The sequence below is a fragment of the Nasonia vitripennis genome, chromosome 4 (genome assembly GCF_009193385.2).
Source record: "Nasonia vitripennis strain AsymCx chromosome 4, Nvit_psr_1.1, whole genome shotgun sequence".
NCBI lineage: Eukaryota > Metazoa > Arthropoda > Insecta > Hymenoptera > Pteromalidae > Nasonia > Nasonia vitripennis.
Window position 1 is genome coordinate 10,145,084 of NC_045760.1, and position 27,620 is coordinate 10,172,703.

At 37.9% G+C, this 27,620-nt stretch overlaps 1 protein-coding gene across 7 annotated transcripts in view; it reads right to left on the bottom strand.

The window, feature by feature from the left end:
* Positions 1 to 27,620, bottom strand: part of LOC100116327 (regulating synaptic membrane exocytosis protein 1) — a 153,642-nt gene that overhangs the window by 17,427 nt on the left and 108,595 nt on the right. For all 7 annotated transcript variants that reach the window (XR_004227595.1, XM_031929944.1, XM_031929942.1 and 4 more), the window contains exons 13-16: positions 23,318 to 23,442; positions 14,356 to 14,468; positions 13,667 to 13,749; positions 12,857 to 12,915 (exon numbers count right to left, since the gene is read on the bottom strand). Coding sequence is in view for 6 of the 7 variants with exons in the window: in XM_031929944.1 (XP_031785804.1) it covers positions 12,857 to 12,915; positions 13,667 to 13,749; positions 14,356 to 14,468; positions 23,318 to 23,442 (380 nt within the window). In the remaining variant the exon portion in view is untranslated. The remainder of the gene's footprint in view (positions 1 to 12,856; positions 12,916 to 13,666; positions 13,750 to 14,355; positions 14,469 to 23,317; positions 23,443 to 27,620) is intronic.

Here is a 27,620-nt window from a genome sequence, read left to right on the forward strand (position 1 = left end):
CCCCGAAATAACGTAGTTCCAAAACCTCGATATCACGCGGTCGGGCCACTTGACGTGCATAAATCGTGAACTCTCTCTCTTCTCCTCCTCCTGTATACATACATGCGCGCCTCTAACACTCTCTCTATCTCTCTCTCTCTCTCTCTCTCTCTCTCTCTCTCTCTCTCTCTCTCTCTCTCTCTCTCTCTCTCTCTCTCTCGCTTTGTGCAATCTCGTCCCTCTAGCGATCACGAGCGCGCGCGGATTTCGAGTGAGTTTTCTTGAGGTTTTTTTTTGAAGGTTTGTGTGCTGCGTCTGAGTAAAGTGTTTGTCGTGTGAGTGAGTGTTACGCAGAATTAGAGTAAGACTGTGACATTCTAGACATTCATTTATTTCGTGGCTCTTCCGTACAGTCACTGAGTTGATGAGCTCTTCATCATCAACTGCAATTCGGTCAATAGTTGTCACGATCTCACTTCGCGTATGTACAAGTTTATCTCGCAGCGTATCACAACGTCGTCATTATACAAGTGCAACTTCACGTCGTTGCTTTTTTATTGTTATTTATTTTATTAACACTAAAAAAAATGCGTTTCACAAATTGCCAATCCAATCGTATACAGCCAATTATTCGCAAGTATCATCCCCTTGAGAACAGCATTCAAAACAACTACTCGACGAGAGCTCGAGTAATTCCCTCTAATACCTCTCGGTATCAGCGGTTTTATAATCGCTCGTAATGGAATTTCCAGGCAAAAGTTTTTCCTTTCATCCCTCCTGCCCCTCGAAGCTCTCCCTCTCGCTCACTTGTTTTATTGCCATCCTTTTCTCTCCTCGTCATTCATGCGTGACCCGTTCACTCGAGCCGGAAAACCGCTTTGCGCACAAACGCAAGTCTCTTGATCTTCTTGCTGCTGACCATCTCTCTCGTCTCTCTTTTTTCCCGCAGACACGTACGAGCAGCTTTTCTATACGAACCTAAAGTCCTTGAATGCGGGCCGCTTTTTATTGTGCAACGAGTTAGGCTGAGCTCTTTTTCAAATTCAATTCAATCCTTTGAATTTTGCAGAAATTTGCCGGCGTTTTGTCGCGTGGCCTCTCGTTGACTGAGTTTACTCGATTGAATTGATTTCGTCCTAAATACTGCGACGTCTTCTTATAGTACATCGAGCTTTAGTCTAGTATCATAAACGTAAAACCAGGCCTTATGACAAGAAACAAGTGTCGCTGGACACACGTGTGTCAGGTCGGCTATGCACGTGTCGGCACAATAAAGGGCTCAAAGGGCGAGAAAGGAAAATTTCTCGAGCGCATAAAAAAGCAGCAGCAGCCTTTATGAAATTTTGTGACTTTTGATGTCGACAAGCAGAAGCTGCTGCTGTACGCTGCCGGAAGAAAAAGCTCGAGAGTCTTCGTAATTAGCCTTTGGAGTGGCAACCGCGCAAAAGTTTTGATGGGTCTATCGACAGAGGCGGGGAACTCTTTAACGGCCGAGGTAAAGCTATTACGCAGTCAATGTATCGAGAAATCAAAAGGAGGTATTTTTACAGTCAGAGGCTTGCAAGCTTTCTGCTTGATATTTATTGAATTACGCCCGTACTTGACTTTATTCAACTTTGATGCAAGCTAAAATTAGTAAATTCCAGAAGAATGAAAGCCAATAAGTAGTCCCATATTTTTCCTATATGAATTTTGCTTAATAAACATGGATCTGGGTAAACGTGCACGAAAATAGCGAAGAATTCGGGGACGAAATTCACACTGCTGAACTCCACGTGGAGGAACCGAGCTACCAAGAAGTAGAGGCCGCGATTAAAAAACTAAAAAACAACAAAGCCGCGGGAAATGACTCTCTACCAGCTGAGTTACTCAAATATGGGGGCGTCGAGCTCACTTTCAAAATCTATAAACTAGTATGTGCTATCTGGAAAAATGAAACAATACCCGAAAATTTGAAGGAATCTATCATTATACCGATTTTTAAAAAGGGGGATAAGACAGTCTGCAATAACTATAGGGGTATCTCACTTTTAGCAACGTGCTACAAAGTTCTGTCAAACGTAACACAAGCTAGACTCACTCCATTCGCGGAAGATATAGTAGGAGATTATCAGTGCGGATTTCGGCGCAACAGATCGACGAGCGATCAAATGTTTACCATAAGACAGTTGTTAGAGAAAAAGTGGGAATTTTGCGAAACCATACACCAACTATTTATAGATTTTAAAAAAGCGTACGACTCTATTAAGCGAAGCAAAATGTATCAAATTCTAGTACTTCTCGGTGTACCGAAAAAACTCGTGAGATTAATTCGAAAATGTCTGAACAGAAGCATGGGTAAGGTCCGAGTAGGCGGTAATGTATCAGAACCCTTCATGATACGCGATGGTTTAAAACAAGGGGATGGGCTCTCTACGGTGCTGTTCAACTTAACGTTAGAGTATGCCGTTAGAAAAATGCAGGTTAGCCAGCTGGGCGCAACGCTTAATGGAACAACGTAGATACTAGGCTACGCAGATGATTTGGATATACTGGGGGATTGTAGGGAAACGGTAGCAAGAAACGCGGAAATTCTCATAAAAGCGGTGGAGTATACAGGGTTAGAAGTGAGTGAATCAAAAACAAAGTACATGATTGTGGATAAGCTATTTGGGTACGACCATAAATGATAGAAACGAGATTAATGTCGAAATAAACAAGAGACTCCATTCGGGTAATGCTTGCTTCTACGCCGTGAGTAATTTACTTAAGTCGAGGCTGTTGTCTAAAAACGTTAAAATAAGAATATACAGGACAATAATACTGCCGGTGGTTCTGTACGGGTGCGAAACGTGGGCTCTCACTAAGCAGGCGGACAACCGTTTTAGGGTATTTGAAAATAAAGTCCTGCGAAAAATATACGGGCCGAAGAAAGATGAGGAAACCGGGGAATGGAGGAGACTACACAATGATGAGTTACACAATCTGTACGCGTCACCAAATATTAACAGAATAATAAACTCGCGCAGATTGGGATGGGCAGGGCACGTAGCGAGAATGGGAGATGACCGTACGGCAGTGCGTGTCATGAAGGGCAGGCCGATGGTAACGCGACCTTTAGGTAGACCTAGACGTAGATGGGAGGACAACGTAAAAGCGGATCTAGTAGAAATAGGACGGGTGGGTGTCGATCGGAGAGGTGCATCTTGGGTGGGGTTGACACAAGATAGGGCAGCGTGGAAGGCTTGCGTAGATGAGGCGATGAACTTTCGAGTTCCAAATACCACGTAAAAAAAAAAAGAAAGAAAAAAAATCATGGATTTGGGTCTGACCCAATATGCACCGTAACGACTGAATAAAATCATCGAACGAAACATAATCCGACCTGAATTGAATATTATACTCCAATATATACTCGACAAAATAAATATTGAAATGCAACTGCTATTTCGCCCGGAACAAAAAATCCAATTAGCTTCACAAAAATCAATAGCTCTTTTTCGTCTTAATTTCACCGTATACTTGTATCTCCCAAAAAAACTTTTTTGAAAAGTGAAAACCTTGGCAAGAAAAAGACTAATAAACGTAGTGAAATCTCTAAATATTAAAATGTCAAGTAAATGTTTTTTGCTATACGCATTAAGATATCATTTTTTGGGAAAACTAATTTTAACTTTAATTTTATATCTTAATACGTATAGCAAAAAACATTTACTTGACATTTTAATATTTAAAGATTTCACTACGTTTATTAGTCTTTTTCTTGCCAAGGTTTTCACTTTTCAAAAAAGTTTTTTTGGGAGATTCCACATCTTTTACAAAGCATATCCTCCTTGCTATTGCACTTCATGAAATCTTGATCTATTCGATAGACAATAAGCTACTATTGCTTTAGACATTGATCGCATCGCGCATATAATCGTATAGCATTATTATATGCATATAATCGCGTGTATCGCCGAGTAGCAGACGAATGTCGGTCAAGTAGATGAACCACTTTAACCACGGGTGTATAATACCTAATATAATACTCACCGGAAGTCACGTGACCGGAGGAGACGAAAAAAATCGGGAGAGGATGGAAACTCTGAACGAAAAGAAATATACCGAGCAAATTTTCAACTTGCAATATTAAGTTAATAACTTAATATTTTTGGATGAATCTTTTTAATCATGAAAGATTAGGTTAATATATTCAAGTAGATACCAACAGATTAGTAGTACAATAGTAATGATTTAAATGCTCTCGAGATTTTTTTTAAGGTTAAGAAAACCCAATTTCAAAGTATATAGGGTTGCGCCGTCGACAAATCGTACTTTTTCTTCCCAGCGCAGCGCTGTCGCGCCCCTTGATTAACTTCATTTTTTACCAAGCTTATGCATACCGCATAATTAAACTTTCGCATCTCGCTTATCGCAAGTCCATCGCGGAAAAGGTGTCCAATATCCGGTCCGGGAAATTCGAGGCCACAAGCTCTCCCGCTGAAATCCCGACAGCGCGCGAGGTCAAGGCTTTTTTTGCAGCACCAGCGGAACTTACACACAAAAGGTCTTCGCTTTTGCGATATCGACGAGGGAAAGTCTCCTCAGAGAATGGAGATGAAGAAGTTCGCATTCGAAGATACTGAACTCCCGTCAGTGATATATTACTGGAGTTTGGAGGAATTAGGGATTTGCGAAAATATTTCGTGATTTTACAGCAAGATTATTTTCAATACGTTTGTGGTTTGCGAGATCTGCAGAAAACATAGTCGATCATGCCAATTTGCGTTTGCATCGAAAAATTTGTAGAAAATTAGTTCCATGAGGCTGATACGCACCGCAGCAGCTCAAAGAGCTCAAGCTTAACCAAGGAAATTCTCGAATTAACGTTTAATCCCCTCACTTGAAGGTAGTTCCGACGCTAAGTACGGAAGTTGAGAGGCGACATAGACGACAAAAGTCCGGGGAGGCTCAGAAACTTCAAGGTCGACGGCACGATCCTCCGCCGAGGCGTAATGATCGCGGCCGATTAAAGTTTCGTAAGAGACAGAGAAACCGAGACATAGAGAGGCAGAGAAGTGCGACGAGATGGAAACTTGCCCGTCTTATTAAAAATGCATGGACCAACGCTTTTGTTTTACTTTCATGATATTTACAAGCAAATTATTCATTACACGAGCTTTCGCAAACTTTAATTTCAAAAACTTGCCTAAAACATCGTCTTCTCGGTACAGTAAAGTTTGGAAAGTCGGTGGCAACATCTTGCAAAAGACGCATCAAAAATTCGCGCGCTCCCCCCAACCTCCGCGCTCTAATTCCCAACGCGACGCTTTCCCTGACTCATGCTCGCGTCTCTCTTTCATCCTCGCTCATTTTCCCGTTCTCTTAGCGTCCGCATTGTCCCTCGTTTTCTCTTTCAATATCTCTCTCGCGTTCTCCCCGCAGAAACAAAACTTGTCGTCGTCGACGTCGAGGATTACTCGCCGTCTGCTCGACGCTGGTTTGTTCGCCCTGCAAGATCCAAATTCGCGCGCAGCCGTCGTTTTCATGAATTATACAAGAGGTACAAGCTGTAAGATATTGTTCTGGGTATACGTGGGTGGTATCTTCTCCGTAGACGTTCATCTCCTTCTCTGAAACTTCGCACCGGGTTTTTAATCCATCCAGATCTGTAGATTCATTAATCATCGCCTTTTCTGCCTTACGAATTATCCAACGCTCTTTCAACTTTGAATGGATCTCAATTTCAGAGCTAATCGTGTGATATTTCGCGTTCAATCAAGACGTCGCATAAATCAAGTAGATGGGCAATTTGAAATTTGAACAATGAACTGCATACCAATATACTTTCCTAATTATTGAACGATTAATATAAATCTATGCCACATCTCGACTCCGGTCGCAGTACACCCGAAAATAACAATTTTATTTCATATCCGTCGTGCTTACCGAAAATGAGATCCATTCAAATTTGAAGAATCCAAGCAGGATATGACGAACCTGGCCGTATCAATAACTTTCCGCCTTCCCTCGTTTTTTTTTCTTCTCTTCCCTTCTCTTCTTCACGCGATACATCATTCGCATACATCGACGTCGAAATCAAACGATATGTATACGCAGAGCGCAGGCCCGCATGAAACTTTTACCAGCCCGTAATTCGGCCAATGAAAATTTAGTGCCGTCGTAAAGAAACCCAGAAATTCTCTATCCCGCCGGATTATAACACACACAGCCGGCGTTCGATTGTAGCGCTGATACGTCGAGTCTGATGGTGTACGTGTTCTGTGACTGTGTCTCTGTGTTATGCGTGTACGTGTATACGCACGATATCCCCACGGCCCCCTTTATTTTATAAGGGATGCCCCGAAAGGAAAAAAGATACCTTCGGGGAAGCCTTCGTCTTCTCCGTATCCGTACCCCCCTCCGACCTCTCCATCTTCTTCGTAACTCTCTATTTGTACGCAGGCACATGCTCGCCAAAGCAAATAGAAAGAAAAGTAATAATAATATATAGCGTGTTATGTCTCGCATGATACACGAGCAAGTCGCATACGAGATGCCAGAGATGTATAATAAGGTCTGCTTGTGATCATTTTAATGCATTAAGAAAAATTCGTATAATTGCTAAATAAAAGTAGAATACAGTTGTATAGTCATATATATCGCAGGCAAATGCATCCGTCACTGACAAAATTTCGTTATTTTCGTTTGTACGAGCAGATTCAAATTCTAATTAATTATTTGCTGTGAATATGAGTTGCTATTTTATATAATAGTGACCTACTAGATACAGTAATTTACAGTTACAACTACTCTAATACAAATCATATATTTTATCGAGGTTTTACAGGTTCGGTTCAATAGTAAATTGTATAAGGTTTAGTCGTAGTTAATACATGCCAGTTTCAGTATTTTCTATAACAAACAATTTTCTTTCATAGAGACAAAACTATATACTATTGCGTGCATATAATGTACGTATTAATCTATGTTAATTAGATGACTATCATTCATCGGTCATTGGATACTCGGCTGTCAGTTACAGACACAATTACGTTATCATTCGATCTGAGCAATATGTATGCATGGGTAAGTAGCATTGCCAAAATCAAAGGTGGGTGATATTGTGATGACAGTTTACAGTTAATGCACTATTTTTATTTTGTATGAACTATATTCTATTCTACTTTTATTAGAATTGTTAATGTATGGTATCCTTTTCTTCATTTCAAGCAAATGTGCAAAACAAAATTAAGTCTTCTTTTAAGAATACGTCAAATTTACCAGAAATAGATTATAGTCTGTAATAACCTCTCGAAAATCGTGCTTAGACTGTAAACACTCAACTAATCACCACACGCTTCACTGTAGATAATGAAAGGACAGAAAGTATAGAAATAAGAGAAGAATAAATAGATAAATGGACTAAAATATATATTCGTGCCAGTTGGGAGTGAGTATTATAGCGTGAGGGTCAAGGCCAGAAAGTTTTGTTTCCACATGACAACTTACATTTGTATTTTCTCTTTGGTCAATCGTCGGCGCATTTTGGGTCTTACTCTCTTTTTTCTATTCAGGGCACACAGAGACACTTTGCAGAGAAACGCCATGAAGGAGCGACAGGAATACGTGATAACGAAGTAAAACAAAATAAAACATAACAAAGGTATGTCCATCCAAGAGCCGTCAACGTGAAAACCAAACTAAATGCTATTAATGCAAGATCTCGTTTTATCTTTCCTCCGACAGAGTAGTGAGTAATTTAGTCAAACCAAGATCAAGTGAACAGCTATGTATGTTATAGGTATATATCAATTTCCAACTAAATCAAAACATCGACATTTTTTAAAACACCTTTTACGATCAACAAAAAGAATAGAACGAAAAAACGTAACACCATATTGTCATTGTCATTTGCTGTTGAAAACACAAAAGTAACATGAAAAAAGTAAGACGAGGGGCAGCGTCGGGATGACGATGAGTAAAGATGTTAAAGAGTGATAGAACAGGAAGAAAAAAGAAGTATTATATATAAAAGAGTCAAGAGAAAAATTGCTCGCGTGATAATGTTCTTTTCATTTTGTTCATTTTCTACCGGAAGAATGAAGCTCTCGTGTAGCTATCTACTTAACGTGAAGGACAAAAGAATGTTTGTAAATGCAAAAATTCACGAATTTAAAAATAAAGTGCAGTCAAACAGTGCGAATTAATTAGTATTAAATCACTTAACAAACAAAAGCACTTAAATAATTTTCAAGCCAAGACTACTCAACAAAAAGTATCAAAATGTTTGTATCATTCAAAGAACAAACATGAAAATTTATGATAATTTTATTTATTTGATTTTTTGTACAATAAGATTAGATAATCTGATAAACTTACACAAGTACGTTAAAACTAAACAAAGATCTTTTTCTTTACGTTAGTGGGCACGCGAATCTTTCTCTTCTCTTTCAGTACAAATATTGCAAAAGAAAGACTTTGCTATTCTCTTCTGTTTATTCCCAGTTTACAATTATTCGATATTTTCATATATTAATTTTCATTGTTACACCTGTATAATTGTACGTTTTACGTCCGTATAGATTATAAGTGTATGTTGTGTTCTCGTACGCTTAGATACGTTTAAATTTTGAAACACGATAATTTGGCGTTACGATGGAATTTTCATATGTATTTTTTCTTGTTGAACATGCTATCTTCTATAGTATCTTCATCTGACTTCAAACCAACGCTTCAAGTTTTTTTCTCAAAATAAAATTAAATATATATATTTATTGAAGAACAGGAAAGACGTAACGGCCTATCACAAACGCACACTTCGGCCGGATCACTATGTGTATATATTTATAAACTCTACTACCAATCAACGATTACTTAGTTCAATGAATATACAAGTTTTCATCATCGATAATATATACGCACAAAAACGACGGCTGATATAAGAATTTTCACTTTAAAAATCTGGAGTAAGTGTCTGGGTGAAGTCGATGAAAAAAATTTTATTTGTACGCATACACATACTAATTATAGCGATATATATATTTTTCCATTATTTTAATCAATTATTGTATCAGTCACAAATTTTACGCAAGATATGTAATTATAGTTATACATTGTTTAATTTATTTCAAAAATATATAAGTATACTCTAATTCAAAGTTAAAATATCTTTGTTTTTATATATACAGATAAATGGTCTTTTGAATTCTTTTCATCGATTTTACCGCTGAATATTTCTATTAAAAAAAATTATTTACAGATAGATTGGACTAAAGGATTACAGATAAACTCACGACTCGCCCCAACTGACACTTTTTGAGGCCTAACTGAAGAAAATTTACAAAATCATTAAACCTACTACATTGTGGTGAACAAATAGAGCTATTACGAGGAAAATTGCATTTGTAAGCACTATTGATTTTACTTTTCTAATAAAACTTTTTAGAAAAATTACGAGGAAAATCATCTAAAAAGTATCTAAAAATCACAGTTAGTGACTATTCAATTATCTAATATATTTTATTTATTTTAAATATTTTACTTTACTTAAGTTTTTTAACAATTGTAGACAATGCTGACAAATTTTACCATTTATATTTTCATCAAAATCTTAAGGAAATATCAAATTTTATTACCAATTGAGTAAAACCTTAATTATCTAGAAAGATGGTTTTGAGGTTGAAATCGTTCAAACTTTTATATTCAGAAATCACATTAAAACTTCGTTGATTAAATACCACATAATTATAAGATTTTACGAAAAGAACTTATCTAAGATGTTTCTTACTATGGCTATTCAACACCAAATCTATTCGTTGTATCGTAATGTACAAATTTATAAAATTTGTAAACATTTGTTGAATCTTCACACATTAATAGCATGCAACATTTTGGTTACTTGGTTGACAATGCTTAGTTGCATAAATGTATCAGATCAATGTAACACCAATTCAAGTAAGTAATTTTACTCAGTCGGTAACAAACAAATTTGAAAGATTCCCTTAAATTCGAAAATGAGTAAATCTCCAAAAATGAAAAATTTGTTAATGTCATGGATTTAATCAAGATGCGCGCTTTAGTAGACTTTCGCTTTTATGCTGTTTTTTATATTTTTTTGATTGGTAATGTATTATAGCAAAGAGATTATCCGCTCGAAGCTCGTCAATGATAATTAAGTCTATCACCAGCGAAGAAGAAACCTCCTTTAATGTGCGTCAGCTCACTACAAAATTGATTGTACGAAAGCTCTATATTTTTTTTTTCTTTTTCAGTTTTTCCTTTTCATTCGGCGCGACACAGCAATATTCATTCACCGAAGTCAACATACAATAGAGGCATTCTCTTGTATAACATTCGTAATCTAATCTCACCAGTTACAATTAGGGTGATGTGCCGTTGCATATTTAATAGTACGTATCACACCTCTGTTTTAACACACTTGCGAAAATTCACGAAAAATTCTTTAAATTAAAATTTACGTTTAGTCCTGGAAAATTTAAGCACTTTTATAAATTTACTCAGTCGGTAATGGTCGCACATTACCCTAATAGTCACCTGCTTAGACTCACAAAATTTTCGCAAAGCATAAAACTCTATTCTTATCTCTTCTTCGATAATGGAAGAGGTGGTGAGACAGCGAGGGAGAGAAAAAAGGGTAGCTAGAGACGTGCCCGAGTGAAAATTTCGCCTTTATATATTTAAATTTCAAAGCTGACATTCAAATTCCTCTTGGGCATCACTCGAGCCATCTTCCGCGCTCTCCGACTAAAAGCGCGAGGCTGAGTTTTTCGAAAAAAGTAAAAAAAAAATGTCGAGGCTCTGCGTGCGGTTGAAATAAGCTCTATTATTCTAATCGCACTGCAGCGTGTTTACTCATCAGAATACTACGTGTAAAAAGTGGCTCTAGCGCTAATAGTATAATATAATGATAACAGTTTATTTTTGTCAGGGGCAAAACGTCAAAGGTGTAGAAGGTGCTTGATTGAAAAAGTGCTTCATAGAAAAAAAGAAACAAGCAAAGCTATAATGATAAAAAATACTTCGAAAAGCACGAGGTTGCACGCAGGATTTTCCATTTTTCAGTATAAACTCAACGATGAGTTTTCTTGTATTTCTCAGTTCTCGTTTCTTTTCCTCTGAACGCAACGCATACACATTTGAACGGGGAGAAGCGAAAGAATGAGGCGGGACAACACGAGAAGCATCTTAACCCCGATACTAAGCAGATAAACGTCAATTCCGCTCAGACACATACTTCGTCGCCTGGGGATAGTAAGTGTGTTCAGCTCTCGAAACAAGGTGTCGTTGCGCTCGGCGCCTTGTATTTACGTATATCACCAGACATAGGAAGGAAGGAAGCTACAATAATTTTCACTTTTTCTTTGTTTTTAAATGTTAGCTCGGGCTGCTTTACGATTCTCAAGGTGCTACTAAGATATATCCTTAGTTTTTATACACATGATTAACAATCAATCAATATATAATTATATTCTAGGATGTATACGTGTATAATAATATGCTATATATCATCTATGTGGTGGAATCGCACTCGGCGGTTAGTCTTTAAGAGGAAGGAAGATATGAGCTTGTTCGCGTATCTCTTGATAGAAATTACTCGTGAATTTTCATTGTTGATACATTTTTTTGTGTTTTGTTTTGTTCGCGTTCATACTTTGTCACGTGTTTATTATATGTACATTTACAATAAAAAAAGTTCAGTCGTCCAATCTTGGGATTATCGAAACGCTTTTTTTCTGCACCTAAAGTTCATTTCCAAATTTCGCTGTCACCTGTGTACTGATCTCACGTAACGAAAGTGTTGCGTAGGTTCAGATACCAAAGGAGCCCGCAAATTCAACTAAAAACAGTCATTGAAAATTGATTCGGTATCAAAATTTAAGAAAGTTTCTTTTATTCAATATAAACATAGGCAATGAAACGTCGTTGACCATACTGTATCATTCATGACAGTCTACGAATTTTTTCACGGCCCGCCAAAGGGGAGGCAAAAAGATGTAAGTGCACGAAAATCAAGGCCAAAATGAAACGGGGAAAGTGCGTATATATCTGTGTTGTACAGAAGAGGCTCCCTTAGTTACCGACCCTCGCGTTAACACGTGCGGGTGCGCAAGCTCGTAAACGTACACGCGCATAAAGCCAGGGTGTACAATTTTTACGACTATGATCGATAACAATTTAATAAGACTCTCACTCTCGCGTGCGTATTAAAAAGACACGATTACGATCGAGCGCACAGTCATTCTTTTGGATGAATAATCGGAGAGAAAATTATTTTCGTCTATTTTTTCTCTCTTTCTCACTTGACCATTCGCATCGTGTGATTTGCAACGGAAGTTCGTGGAGTTATCGAGAAAAAGAATTTATTGAGACATTGCCAGAAGTGATGAATATAAGCGCTCAGCTGTCAATAGATTCTTTTCTCAAGCCTGATTTCTTGTTTCTATTCCTCTGCTTGTTACATGCTACACTCGCAACGATGTACATAAAAATGCGTGTCGGATTTAGAAAAGATCATGATTGTGCGCGCTTAAGTCACTATATGCCAGATACACATTTTTCCATTAACTGATTCGTCTCATCGGAAAATCTATCAGGTTGTGTGCGTGTCTGTGTGAATGTGCAAGTGCGTTCGTCGACACTTCATGTCTGTGTTGTATTAATGTTATTATTTTTTTTTTATGTTAAATATTTTTCAGACAAGTGACTGAACGAGAGAGGAGGAGCGTTGGAAGAGAATCAAAAAGAGAAAAAAGAAGAAGCAACGAGTAAAAGAAATCTTCATTATTACGAAAGAAATAAAAAGGAGAAAGTAGTAGTAGTAGTAGTAGTAGTAGTAGTAATAGAGAAGAGAGAATAGGTCACGTGTAGGCTCAATTTTAGCAACTCGTTATACCGGCGTCTTTGGCAGTTTCCTGCGAGTCGGTGACGATGGCGCTTTGTTTGTATCCGATTCTGCAAAAGAAGAAACAATCGTCGTTTGGCAACCCTTTTCACATATATATTAATTTTGTTTAGGCGCAGATGTATGGCTGTGTTTTTGTCTCAATCGTGTCAGAGATGCGCTTTATTGGACTTCATGCTCAAGGGTTATCAGTTAAACTCACAAACCTGGTTTTGATTGGTTTCTATGTGGTATACAAGATCTTCAAAAGTGCTACGTAGGACTACGCATTATGAGCATTTCACTAATAATTACAAGTTAATGGTACTATCGATACTGAACTTTTTCGGTCAAGTTATTCTCGTTTAAAAAATTGTCTTGACTAAAAATGTATTAAAACAAAAAGCCAGCAAATAAATAAGAACGTTTATTTTCAATTAAGAACCCATCTCCACATTAATTCTTAAAATGTAGCAATAAAAATTTAATGGCAAATCCTTTCCGGATTCACCGCTACTATTAAACATAAGCCCCGCGCAAATCCTAATTCTCCCGGCGCTCGGAGCAAAATTCTCTCTATCCCCTCTTGGCAATTAACGTTTGAGCCAGTAGCTCGAGGAATCCCCGGGCCGATGGTGGCGCTGAAAGCGCGCAGGAGTATATCTCCACGTGTAAACCCGCACGCTCGAATTATACCTGACTCGCGCGAATTAAATTGCGCAAAATTGTATGAACGATGCAAATGCTGTGTGTCTGGTTAGAGTATTGTATATGTTATACATATATATGTATTATAGAACGACAGTTTGTATGTGTACTCACCGAGCTGGCTGAGTCCAAGGTTACCGGGTACTTTCTCAGGCGCCGACACCATACCGCCAGGCTCGTCCAGGTGGTCCCCGCTTCTGCGAATCAGCAAAGTTTGCCGGGGTGAGTTGCGCTTGTTGTCGCTAATTTAAGGCAAGTTACATGAGACCGCTTCGGCGAACTAACTCGAAATAATGCGATTTGCAATATTTTCGAGGTGACTCGCGTAATTAGTGCCTCGTAGGCTTTGGGAAAAAACGTTGACTCTTGCATATTCAGGGTTAATAGCGTTATTTAAAATTACGAAAATAATTGTTTGTTTGTTTACCTGACAATAAAATAGCCATAATAGCTTATACCAACTGCCTGCCATTGTTGCAAGTGCAATCAAAATGTAGAGTATGAGCTACATTCCAAAAAAATTCAAAAAACTTAACACTAATGGACATAATGATTCACAATCAGAAAAGTCCACTCGGATTAATGAAAATAATCCTTGGTATAAGATCATAAATAACGAGGGAGAGTCCAGTTTATGGTGATAATTCACTTTTGACACTAGAACTAGAGTGAAAAAAGAAAACAACAGGTGAAAATCAAATTAGAGCGTGCGCCGAGGCAATTAACGAATCTTTTATTCGCTTTTTTTTCATCCGTCACGGTGAGAGCGAGAAAGAAAGAAATAAGAGCTTCCGTATACTTACATATCTGTTGCGTGTTCGATGACGAGCTCGGCTACGTCGGAGCTACGGTCGATAATGTGCGCGACCTCCTCGAACGTGCGGTCAATCAATGAGACGCCGCCCCACTCTAGAACCTAATTAAAAAGGATAAAAGTTGTAGTAGCTGTTGTTAAACATTAGTCACAACTAAGTATTCATCTTACGTGTCTATTTTTTGTGGCGAAATAATTTCAGGATTTTTTATAGTTAAACATGATTAATTGAGTATGTACATTTAATAACCAATTGCTTGTTAGAGTTCAAGTTTATACTTTAGTCTACAAGTTTTTTTGTAAAAAAAAATAATTGAAACGCAATACACGGAGGAAAAAGGCTTCTTTAAGTATGGTAACGAAATAAGAAGTTGAAGCCATAATTCTTATGCTTCGTCGACTTCGAAAGTTTGTTTTTTCAACCAATTCACAGCAGCTAGACCTTAATCTCATTAAAACAAAATAAAAAAAAGATTCTCGAAATTTCCTGAAGAATGGAAAAGAAGGTGAGAAGGTGAGCTTGGAAGATTGTGAAACAAGAAGATTGATTGAAACTTTTTCATATATACGTGAATTATAAGTTTATACTTAAAGATAATACACAAATGAGAATACTTTTTTAAATATTGAACTTTAACAGGATTCCGTAATCGCATATCGCAACTTTGATAATTCGAATATTTTTTTTTTCCATCACGCTCCTGACCATTTTTTATTTACTCTTATGAATGCGCGCGTGCATCGAGAGAATGTTTTAGAAAGTAGATATTGAGTAAGTATCGATCCTTCTTAATGAGTTTCACCAATTATTCATGCTGTCAGCTGACTTTGAAATTTTCTTTGTTAATTTGTCTGAACTCATTCCAGAAGCATATCATGCCTCATCAGAATAATACATTCTAAAGACTGATTAATGTGCAACAAATGTAAAGCAAGCATTCAAAAAAGTTAACTATGATCTAAACAAAAATCGTTCAACGGACCAAGTAACACAATAAATTCAGATCTAAAAACACTAAGCAATTCCCTTGTCTATTTTATTACCGGGCGGTAAGTAAAACGGCCAAGAAACAAAAGTAGCGCGTACACTCGCTCTTAAAGGCCCCGAAAAGACTATAAATCGCCAGCGCCAGAATGAATAACGCTAAAGTAAACGTGAACTGAGAAGACTGCTCGGCACTGATGGAGAAAAGGGGTCGAGCGCGCTGACTGAGTCGAAATCCTTACAAATCGTCTCGGTCAGAGGAATCATCTCTCAGGATTAGGGCCTCGGCGCCGTTTGTTCGCTCGCACGAACCGTATTAGGGGGGCACACCACCTTTGAAATTAAAATCAAAATTTTTCATTAAAAATTTATAAATACTTATATAAATGAACCAAATTTGTATTACTACTAGGAATGAAGGCGCGCTTCGCGCGCTCTTGATTCTATCTCTGTCTAATAAGACTGGTAGAAAATCTACCATAAGTGTTGGGCGGCACACTAACGTCTGCTAATATTTTATAAGCATGTAACATGTTACTAAATCCCTCAAAACTATTTTTTAATAAACTAGACTTGGCGCAGTGCGCTGCGCGCACTGTAGTAGACTATAATTTCATTAACTTATTAAATGGAATATAAATACTTGATTGATATTTTTAATATTTGTTTTCTATCACGGAAATATATCAAACTTTACAATATATGATTCATTTCGCGCTCATATAAATTTCAAAATTGCCGCGGTTTCGTCGCCAACCTCCTTTTAAAATTTTAAGGTTATGTCTCGAGAATAGAATAGTCTCGAGAGTAGAATGTCTCTAGAATATTATAAATACACAAATTATAAATACACAATTTGATATGTATTATAGTATTATATTACATTTTTAATATTAGAATCAATTTTGGAAATCAAAAACAAATCAAAAAATTCTAACGATACTTTTGACGCATGCGCACTACATGAGCCAATCATATTGACGCATTCTTGGCTTCACTTCATCCGGTCATGACTTTTTTATATAGAGATATATTAATAATGCTCAATGGCGTCATCATTGGTTTGAATAGTGAATTTGAAGAAAAGTTCAGTATAAGAGTCAGTGGGTTTGTCTATCATTAAAATGCCATTTATTTGCATTATAAAAAAGCAACTGAAATTTTACACAGATACTTACTATGCTACCTAGAAAACATGTAACCTACATGATTATGATTTAACTGTTTTCATTCATATTTTCACATCGAGGTCCATATGAATTTTTTAATTTAGCGTATCAAATTTTGCTTGTAGACAGTTGCACAGAAACTAACATCTCTAGCACATTGTATTTCTGGTTTACAGTGTATTTTTTACACGAAGAAAGTGATAAGTATTTTAGCTTTTTTGTCAAGGCATTAATTAGAATTTTGACTTTTAACAGTTGTGTCGGTAAAAGTATTTAAAGTTGAATCGACCTTAATTGAAAAACTTGCAAACTCATGCTATACGACTAAATAACTATCATGGGTGTTGTAGTCGAACACAAAAGTATTTCAGTTAAGGCCGATTCAACTTTAAATATCTTTTCACAATCACAAAAGAAATCTATATGCAAAATATGAGCTTTCTAGACCTGTTAGTTTTCGAATGAGAAAAAATGCAAAAATGGAGAAACAGGTAGCGGTCTCAAAATCTCTCACAACTCTTAAAAGTCTAAATTCTAATTACCTAATACCTTGACAAAAAAGCCAAAACATTTATCACTTTGTCCATGTAAAAATGGAAACAATTAAAAAATTCGCATGAGTCTGGATGTGAAAATATGAACGAAAATAGTTAAATCAGAATCATCTAGGTTACATATTTCTAGGTAACACGTCTAGTAGCCTTTTTACAATTCAAAGAGCATTATATAATGATAGACTTAAACTTAGTGACTCGGATACTGAACTTTTCTTTAAATTCACCTCTCAAACCACGCCGAGGGCGACTTTGGGCACCGAGACACAGTATATCTTCAAACTCTTTATTCTTTTAATTGAACTTCTCACTGACATTTTAAAAAACAAAATAATATTCACCATTTTATTACTACTTCAAATGGGATTAGGGTGCCACTTTTCAATACACATGTTGTAATACTACACACTCTTGGTAATGATTAATTTTTACTAAAATGTCTTGCTAGTTATATTACATATATTTTATCTGTTATCAAGGTTTCCACATTTCATTTTAAACACCTCAAACATTTCTACCAGGGTTATGAGTTATGACTGTTTTGAGGGTTATGAATTTAAAGCGCGGTTCTGATCTCGTTGCCTAGGCAACCAACCAGCAACCAATCAGAATCACGTATTAAATGCTTCACAACAAAGGCCATCATTTTTTAAAGAGAGGATTCTTAGACATAATTACCTTTATTTTGATGGTTTTAGACCTTCTATATACCTCTATAATACCTACGTATAGTAGGGAGTCCATAATTCACTTACCGTAAGATTCCAAAGGAACGAATGGCCCAAATGAGCTCAAACTGTAGGATATTGTTTAAAAGTATATTAGTTATGGTATGAGTGAGGGGATTTGGTTTAAATTTCATAGGAAAAGTTTTATAAGCATATTACTGATTTTTTTTATCAATTTTTGATTAATTTTAACATAACTATCATGTAACTTTTTTTCTATGAAATTTAAACCAAATCCCCTCACTCATACCATAACTAATATACTTTTAAACAATATCCTAGAGTTTGAGCTCATTTGGGCCATTCGTTCCTTTGGAATCTTACGGTAAGTGAATTATGGACTCCCTACTATACGTAGGTATTATAGAGGTATATAGAAGGTCTAAAACCATCAAAATAAAGGTAATTATGCCTAAGAATAGTAATAAAAATTTGGTTCATTTATATAAGTATTTATAAATTTTTAATGAAAAAATTTGATTTTAATTTCAAGGTGGTGTGCCCCCTTAACGGCTTCAAATTGAAATTTCGCTGAGACCGTTGAGAAAAAACGCGGGACGAAGGAGAGGAATCGGAGAGATATCGCGATGATTTTCGCGAGCGAAAGGACGGACGTGACACTGATTATGCCAGAGCGACAAATGAAGCCGATCCTTTTGCTGGGCTATCGTTCTGCTCTGCTGTTCGTACGAAGCTCGAGATAAATCTGAGTTTGTTCAACTGATTCTAGCTTTGTTTTGTGTCAGCAAAAGCTGGTGTATACCTTTGCTAAGTATCTATGTGTTTGTTTGCTCTTTAAAGAAAACACCGTGAGAAAAGCTTATTGCGATAGTTCAGATGAGAGCTTGTTTTAGTTTCAAATTATTTACGCTTGTTTGTGAAATAAAGCACTGTTAATTATTTCGAATCGTTTATCAATTCAAATCACTCAAGAATTCGAATACCGAAGTTCTAGCAGTAAATGCTCTCAAGATTCTCCATTAACTCCCGAGACGTTCATTCATGCCTATCATCAGCGAAACCGCAGATAAACTGCTGGACTACTCAGCTCTTCGCGGGCGACTAATTCGAATTGATCGGGAAAGCAGCTTTTGCGAAAAGCAAAGGCAACGGTGGTAGCAACCCACGCGCCGCATTACCGCGACACGCTGTTTTAGAGCGCGGCGATCGTTCGCTAGGTAATTAATTACAATGAAGCTCTGACTGGCCTGCTGTCGTCTCCTCGACACCGCTGCCGCTCAATCTTCATTTCGTGTCGAGATCGCAGAGCCATTTCATTATTGCGAGTCTCGCGCTCGAGTCCTGCGTACGCAAAGGGGTTGAAAAGTAGATTTCACGATGGAAGGTTTTATTTCATTGCGGACTGATCAGGTGGAATTTAAATGTTGTTCAAAAGCTGGAGAGGCTGATGTGATCACACGACACTAAAGATCGTAACCAGATTCAGATGCATAAATTTCAGTGCCAGCAGCGGGATCATAATAAAATCTTTGGAAATGCCAAATTAAACAAACATAAGTATTGTATCAAGGCAATATAATATATTAAAAGCATAGTGCTGCGGTATTGAAAACTAAATGTGAGAATACCGGAGGAATCGATCTCAATCCATCATAGATTTTCTTTCGATTCCGTTATTACGACATAAGAACGTCCGTTCGCCTCGTAACAATTCGAAATCCGAATAGTCATTGTGTGGCTGACTTCGCGGAGCCGAACGACGTGAATACAGTGCACGAAAGAAGAAATTTCTAGCACCGGTAATTGATCGTTGTCAGGCGGGTTTTCTTTCAGATTTAACAACGGATAAAGACTCTACATTTCTATGGTCTCCTTCACCCCAATTACGACTATGTTTGTGCAGCTTAACGAGCTTAACTTTATCTTTCAAATTTTAAAATAGACGTTTGACAATGGACATTGATTTCTGAGCTCTATATCAAGTGGCGCGGTATCGCCACGAAGGCGAGTTTGAGAAGCAGACGAAGCCGCGACACCCGTGACACTATTTACTTCTATATTGGTGTTCGGATTTTTCATGATAAAGAAAAAAATGCTTATAAGTTACTGTTCGTAAGATTTTTTGGCTTATTAGTATGTTTTCTTAGCTAAACTATGATTTCCAACAAAAATATTAGTGAAAAAGCTGCTTATTTTTATAATATGTGAGTGTATAATCCACAAATGCTAAAATTACGTTTTTCTTATTCAGCCCGAAATGTGTAAGAACCGTTAAGTTAGCCGCAAGAAGTGTTAGAACCGTGAAGTTAGCCGCAAAGCTATATACAGATGAGAATTGCTTTCTCAAGAAAATATAATAATATATTACGATATTTTGAATTAAGAGGTTTCCAGTGCATACTCTGCGTTCCGGAGCTGTAACAGTAACTAGCCTGCCAGGGTAGCCGATGACAAGGTCTAGGTGGCGCGCACCGTGGTTCTTGGTGTCTAGGTGTAAAAATTATTCAAGGGCGGTGTCTAGATGTACAAGGTGGCTGATGACGAGGTCTAGGTGGTGCGCATCATGGTTTTTTGGTGTCTAGGTGTAGAAATAATTCGAGGGTGATGTATATTAGAACAATCAGTAATTTCATCTTAGTAATAAAAATGTTACAAAAAAACTGTGGTCGAATGGTGCTAAAGATGCTTATATTTTATTTTTACGACTTTTAATATGAAATACTTTAAACAATTTTAAAAAAAGGATTAAAATCTCTAAAAGAATTAACTCTTAAAAAAGTAAAAAGTTAGGCGAGTTTGATATATTCCGCAACAAAATTACAGATAAAAAAGAACTGAGATCAATCAAACAACGTCAAGTTTATTATATTTAATCGTAATGAAGCAAAGAACAACTCTCAAGATAATTACTACGTCACTTGCCATGCCCGTTTCATTTTGTTTATTGGGGAACAACTAAATTTTCTTTTTATATATATTAGAACGTCATACAAACACTATAAGTACAATGAAACGGGCATGGCAAGTGACGTAGTAATTATCTTGAGAGTTGTTCTTTGCTTCATTACGATTAAATATAATAAACTTGACGTTGTTTGATTGATCTCAGTTCTTTTCTATCTGTAATTTTGTTGCGGAATATACAGGGTGGGCCATTTTAATCAAACCAGTCTAATAACTCCTAAATTAAGCCATGAACAGAAAAATTGTTTAGATGAAAGTTGTCCAGGATCAAGGGGGACATCTTTTTGTGCAATTAGTTTTGACCTTGAACTCAAATTTCAAGGTCATTTGAAGGTCAATTTTTTTTTTTAAATAGGAACCCCTATTTTTGATAGCAGATTCGGAAAGAACAGGAAATTTTGCGTCCGAAACGGTATTTCAAAATTTTTTTCATGACCTTCACAAGGTCATTTCAAGGTCAAATGTTAAGAAATACTGTAATTGCTATTTAATCGCATTTTCTGATAGAATAATCGTAGTTAATGTACTTTTATGATGAATATTCAAACCCAATGTGACAATGACCATGAATATATTTACCTTGAAAACAAAATAATTCCCTAATTTCAGCGCTACCCAGGAACAACGACGTGGACGTATTAGGATTATGTTCTCTTTGGGGTGCTTTTTTAACGTGAGTCTCCTTGCCTCTCACTGGGGTGCTTGTTTACTGTGAGTCCCCTTGCCTCTCACTAGGATGCTTGTTTAACATTCGTTAACAAATTTTTAGTGGTCAAAAGTAAATTTTGAAGTAAACATGATAATTTTAAATATCTGAGTTCTTAATGGGAGTGGGAAATGGAACGTTAAAAAACAATGTTGTCAATTCATTCACGGTCGAAGCAGAGTCAAGTAAAAGTTTAACGTTTCAAAAGCGTAAAAAATGGTTAAACAATAAAGGTAGGATGTTAAAAAATACATTATTTAAGATAAAATATTAAACAGCATTTTGCTTTTGTAATATTAAAAAAAATTTTTAATAATTGTATTTGCCAAAGTGCATCACTTCCAGTTTAGATGTTTCTTTTTTAAGTTGAATTTCTTTAATCTAATATGAATTGTAACGATTGTTCTCACGCTGTCTTCAATTTAAATCACAATGTCTTAACGTAAGAAAATAAGAAGTTACAAATTTGATTTAAAAATTATACAGTTTGAAAATTCCTCCTTTTTTTGTTGTCACTTTCTTATTTTGGTTTAATTTCAATTTCAATAAAGAGTGAATGTAAATAAAAAAGTTTTTCTTATTATAAACAAAATTTTCAACATGGGCGATTATCAATCCAACGAAATTGTTGATATGATAATGATCTTAGGCGAAACCAAAAACAATGCCAGAGCCGCAGTGCGACTTTACGCTGAACGCTTTCCTCTAAGAAGGCGTCCTACTCACGACACATTACTCAGATTACTTCGAAGAGCTCGTGATGGACATCTTCGTCGTCAACGCAGACACCACGAATACAACGAAAATGATCCTAATGTTATAGCCGCCTTAGCAGCTGTTCATCTCAATCCACAAATTAATAGTCGACAAATTGAAAGAGAAATCGGTATACCACGAAGAACATTGAGAATTCTCAATAATCTCCACTATCACGATTACCACATAAGATTAGTTCATGATCTGAGGCCACGCCATTTTCTAATGCGTATTAATTTTTGCCAGTGGGCTTTAGGAGTTTTACAAAATCATCCAGATTTTTTCAGATTTGTTATGTTTTCTGACGAGGCTATATTTCGCAGCGATGGTCAATTAAATAGGCACAATAGTCACTACTGGTCACCTGTAAATCCCCACTGGTACAAGGCTATTGACCATCAAAACCGATGGAGTTTAATGGTGTGGTGTGGGATCATTAATGGTTACCTGATTGGGCCATATTTTTTCGGTCAAAATGTTAACCAGAATAGCTATTTGGCATTGCTCAGAGATCGACTGCCAGAGCTTTTAGAGGATGTTGACTTTCGGACGTTTCGGACGTAAAATTTCCTGTTCTTTCCGAATCTGCTATCAAAAATAGGGGTTCCTATTTAAAAAAAAAGTTGACCTTCAAATGACCTTGAAATTTGAGTTCAAGGTCAAAACTAATTGCACAGAAAGATGTCCCCCTTGATCCTGGACAACTTTCATCTGAACAATTTTTCTGTTCATGGCTTAATTTAGGAGTTATTAGACTGGTTTGATTAAAATGGCCCACCCTGTATCAAACTCGCCTAACCTTTTACTTTTTTAAGAATTAATTTTTTTTAGATATCGATTCTTTTTGAAGATTTCCTTATTCATTCATTTCATATCCACATCAACCATTTTCCTCTAATTAATCAACATTAAGCTTTGCGCATAGCATACACATGGCCCTGTAAAAACGTCGCGTAGTAAATAAGAGCACGTTGATCGTAAAATGGAAATTTTTTCTTAGTCGTAAAACAAAGACGAAGCGAGAAGACAGAGCAGAAAAACGATCCGAGTAGCGTATAAAAGGGTCGCACGAGTAAACGAGCAACTACATACATATATGCATGGATTTTCTTCCTCCCTCTCTCTTACCTTATCACCCCGTTGCAAGCCGGCCTTGTCGGCCGGTCCTCCGGAAACAGTCCACACGACAACGGCGTAGAGACGATTGTCACTGCCGATCTTGCCTCCCACAACCCTCATACCGAAGCTGCGCACTGTAACAGAGACAGAGGGAGACTGTGAGGTTAGGTTACTCTTTGAGAGCAGTGAGAGTTTATTGATTTGGCCAGTGAGGATTGCCTTTTTATGCGGCTTTTATGGAGGTGTTGAGTTATGCCTGGAGGAGACGCCCAAAGCAAGGACATTTTTGGATTTTAGAGGAAATTGAGGGATATCACATTTAATGGAGTGAGCCTTGTAAATGAAGTGTTTGCAGGATAAGAATACATAAATTAACGTTATGAAAGTACAAGGAATTGGTATTCTTCAGTTACGCGTGGACAGGGATAAATCGACTGTAGAAATGGCGAAAAATGCATTAGTACGATCCAACGGACACTTTTTCTCTTGCATACTGGAACGATTCCGCATCACCATCTGTTATTTCATCTTTCCGCGCTTATTCTCGTTTCGCGCTCACTCGAGAAATATGCCCGTAGCATCTAGATTTCTCATCCTCTCCGTACTTCTCTGGTGTACCGATGAAATACGCGCGAGAAGAGCAGAACTCAAGAAACCTACGCGCTACTGAATTTTTCATTGTCTTGCATTATACCGGAATACGAGACCCGGATGCTAGCGCCGCGACTGCTTTTTATTTTGTTTCTAATATTTGAAAAGTCGACGCAGCGTTGGAGCTTTTCTCTCGACGCTTTTCTTTCTTGCGCTCGTTTCTTATCATTTCTAGCGATAAGGAGCTGAACTGTAAGTTTATATTTCGTGCAATAATTATTCGTGATTTTCTTTCCAGAGTAGCGGTGCGACAAATTTAATAATGCAATGAGAGCATTTTGAAAATTGAAAGAGGTGCGTTCTTTTTTCGAATTCACACCAGCACTCATTGTTTCAAGGCTTTCCGAGTAAAATAGGTCAAGTACGAGTTTCAACAGACCGAAAAAAATTGATGTGTCTTCAGTGTTTCGAATGCAATCTGAATATTATCTACAAAAAGTTTCCCAATCTCCAAGTCCTCTTACAGTAAATTTCGACTCTCAAAATCCATCACCTGTCGAGACACTCGAGCGCAGTCGCAAATCACATTTCCCGACAGGAAGCTTTACGTATACACGCGTAATATCCCCTCCGGCTACAAGACACCAGCGCCCAGCCATACACGAGTGGTCTGTACCTCCATATACGCGCTCCCGTGAAAGCTTCCGTTTACAAGGTGCTCGGGATAATAACCAGCCTGGCGCCTCTCACTTACTCTCACTGGTCCAAACATCTCGAGGGCGAAAGCGCCGTTGCTGCTGTACAGCCTCGGGGTCATCCGTGTCTCGTCCAAGGTCGAATAAACCGCAAGCGCCGACGCTTCGTTACTCGCGAGTGCGCGGGACACGTCCGATCGACTACGGTCCGTGTTATTAAGGCTAACCGATGGCTTGCTCGCGTGCATAATTCCTGAGAGATCGAGCCCATCACGCGCTCGCGCATGCGGATACGCAGAGAGGTATCCTTGACGATGGGGAAGAAAGCGCGGCAAGAATTCGAGTAGTGTGCGAGGACATATTTCGAGCGACGCGAAGGGTGAGTATTTTTTCGTTTTCGGGGAGGATTAGCCGATGAGCCTGTGTCAGGGTCGAACGTGAGCTTCTCTATAGGGGGATATGGACTTCCTCGCGCTCGTCCCTATATAAAAAAGTCATGACCGGATGAAGTGAAGCCAAGAATGCGTCAATATGATTGGCTCATGTAGTGCGCATGCGTCAAAAGTATCGTTAGAATTTTTTGATTTGTTTTTGATTTCTAAAATTAATTCTAATATTAAAAATGTAATATAATACTATAATACATATCAAATTATAATTTGTGTATTTATAATATTCTAGAGACATTCTACTCTCGAGACTATTCTATTCTCGAGACATAACCTTAAAATTTTAAAAGGAAGTTGGCGACGAAACCGCGGCAATTTTGAAATTTATATGAGCGCGAAATGAATCATATATTGTAAAGTTTGATATATTTCCGTGATAGAAAACAAATATTAAAAATATCAATCAAGTATTTATATTCCATTTAATAAGTTAATGAAATTATAGTCTAATACAGTGCGCGCAGCGCACTGCGCCAAGTCTAGTATACTACATACGTGAGATGATAGTTGCGAGAGTCGAATGTGCAGCATTAGCGCTGAGCTTCGCTTTACGATGGCTCGTATCGCACGGAAGAGATGGTCGATGGAATTATTTTGTCTTTGCAAATACATTTTTTATACCATGACGATTTTTTCATCGAGATGGTTTCGCTGCAAACGTTACAGCTTCGGTGGTTTTAATCGAGTTTCAAACGCCAATCCAAAGATGATTGTGCTTGAAAATCTGAGGTGTAAAAACTTTCAATCAGTTTAAAATAATGTGCGATTAGGTTGCGACCGATGGCTACGCGGGGGACGGAGAGGTAAAAAAGACGCGCGACGGGCGAGAAGAGGACTCGGTTTAATTAACCGCGGCCCGACCAAGGACAATTGAGCAGCAGCGCACGGGATTCAATTACGCGCGAGCGACAGATTGAAGTCGCCGCGCCACCTCTTCTCTCTCGTTTTTCCTCGTCCTGATTTTCTTTTTACTTTGGCCTTTCTATTCGCGAAGTAGTCCTCCGGCTACTCGCGCGAGTGTTATCGCTGCGGAGATGTAATATACATAGATCGATTGGACTGATTGCGCTGGACGCGACTTGGCTTATTTTAAATAAGTGTGTTGGTTCTTTCGATCATTTTCTTTTACGACGATAATTTCCAAGCTCGGAGAATCTCTCGTGTTCTCGTTAAAAGTATCGCGAGCCAAATCCAATCAGCCGAATCCAAAAGAGGAATACCTTTCGAGTGTGCTCTTTTCCCGCATATCTCTTGCGAATAAGCTAAAAGCATCATTATAACTCGGAACAAGCGCGTGTGGGCGTGCAAACAAGAAAGAAAAAAAGGGAGAGACGCCGATCGGGCTGGTATGTTTATATCGAGCGAAACAGGGGCGCTGCGATGGAGAAAGAGAGAGAGAGAGGCGCACCCTTGTTATTCAAACTATGCAGGAATGAGGATCGGGAAGAAAGGCGCGCGGGAAAATTTTCAATATGCGGCGCAGACGCATCAAGGCTTTGTATACGTATCGAAGGGCGGACAAGGAGGTGGCGCGTAGAATGGGAAAATAGGCGTATACGCAAACGTGACCGTTTACAAACAGGGAATAAAAAAGCAACAATGCGCTCGTAAAGTTCATTACATCGACAATGATGCATCGCAGAATTTGCAAATAAATTATCGTTTATTCTAGAATCACTTATAGCGCGAAGCGAAACAAAATATAATCAGTAGCGCGAAGAGGGTCAGCCACTTAGTGAAAATTTTTTTTATCGAGATACCCTTGCGAGGTACTTCATTACGACGCGCAAGAAGCACAACAAGAGAAGAACGACCTGCTTGTACTTAGCAAGAGGACGTTCCCCCTAACGCGACACGAAAAGTGTTCGGGCTGAGCGTTGAGCACGTGCCGGATTACGAGGCGCGTGAGATAGGAGGACGCAGGTGTCTTATGCGAGAGAGAAAGAGAGTTAAGAACAGAGAGACTTTGCGTTACTTTAGAGGGAGACGCTGCTAATACGCTTAATTTTCGAGATTTTCTACTGCTGCTGCTGGGTATGCGCTTCTGTGCTCCTGTCCCGTGTAAGCTGGTATAATGTAGAGGAATCAAACTGGGAATGTGTATAAATGATTGAACTATATTTGATGTGTAATTAAATGTGGTAAACGCACATGAAATACAATGGACGCTGCTTTAATCGAGTACCGAATCATTCGCTACGCTGGTTCGATTAGTATGAATTCGCAATCACAAACAGGAGTTCAATTGACATGGCAAAACGTAGTAACATACAAATGTGGTCAGACGCAAATCCGAAACACAACTCTAGCGACCAAATAGAATTCTTGTTCTGCCTTGTAAAAAAACAGGGTACCAAACCTATCAAAAAAGCTTTCATGCCTCAAATTTTTAGTACCGGCTCTTTCGGTCAGATGGATGTCCCGATGAGAAGATAACTCAAATGCAAAAGCGACACGATCACGCGCACGCACACACCAGAGAGATTCCGTGTGTGTGTGGGTGCGTGTGTGTGTGTGTGTGTGAGGGAGAGAGAGAAACGCTAAAAGGATGACTGGCGGCTTTCACGCCAGTCGGCG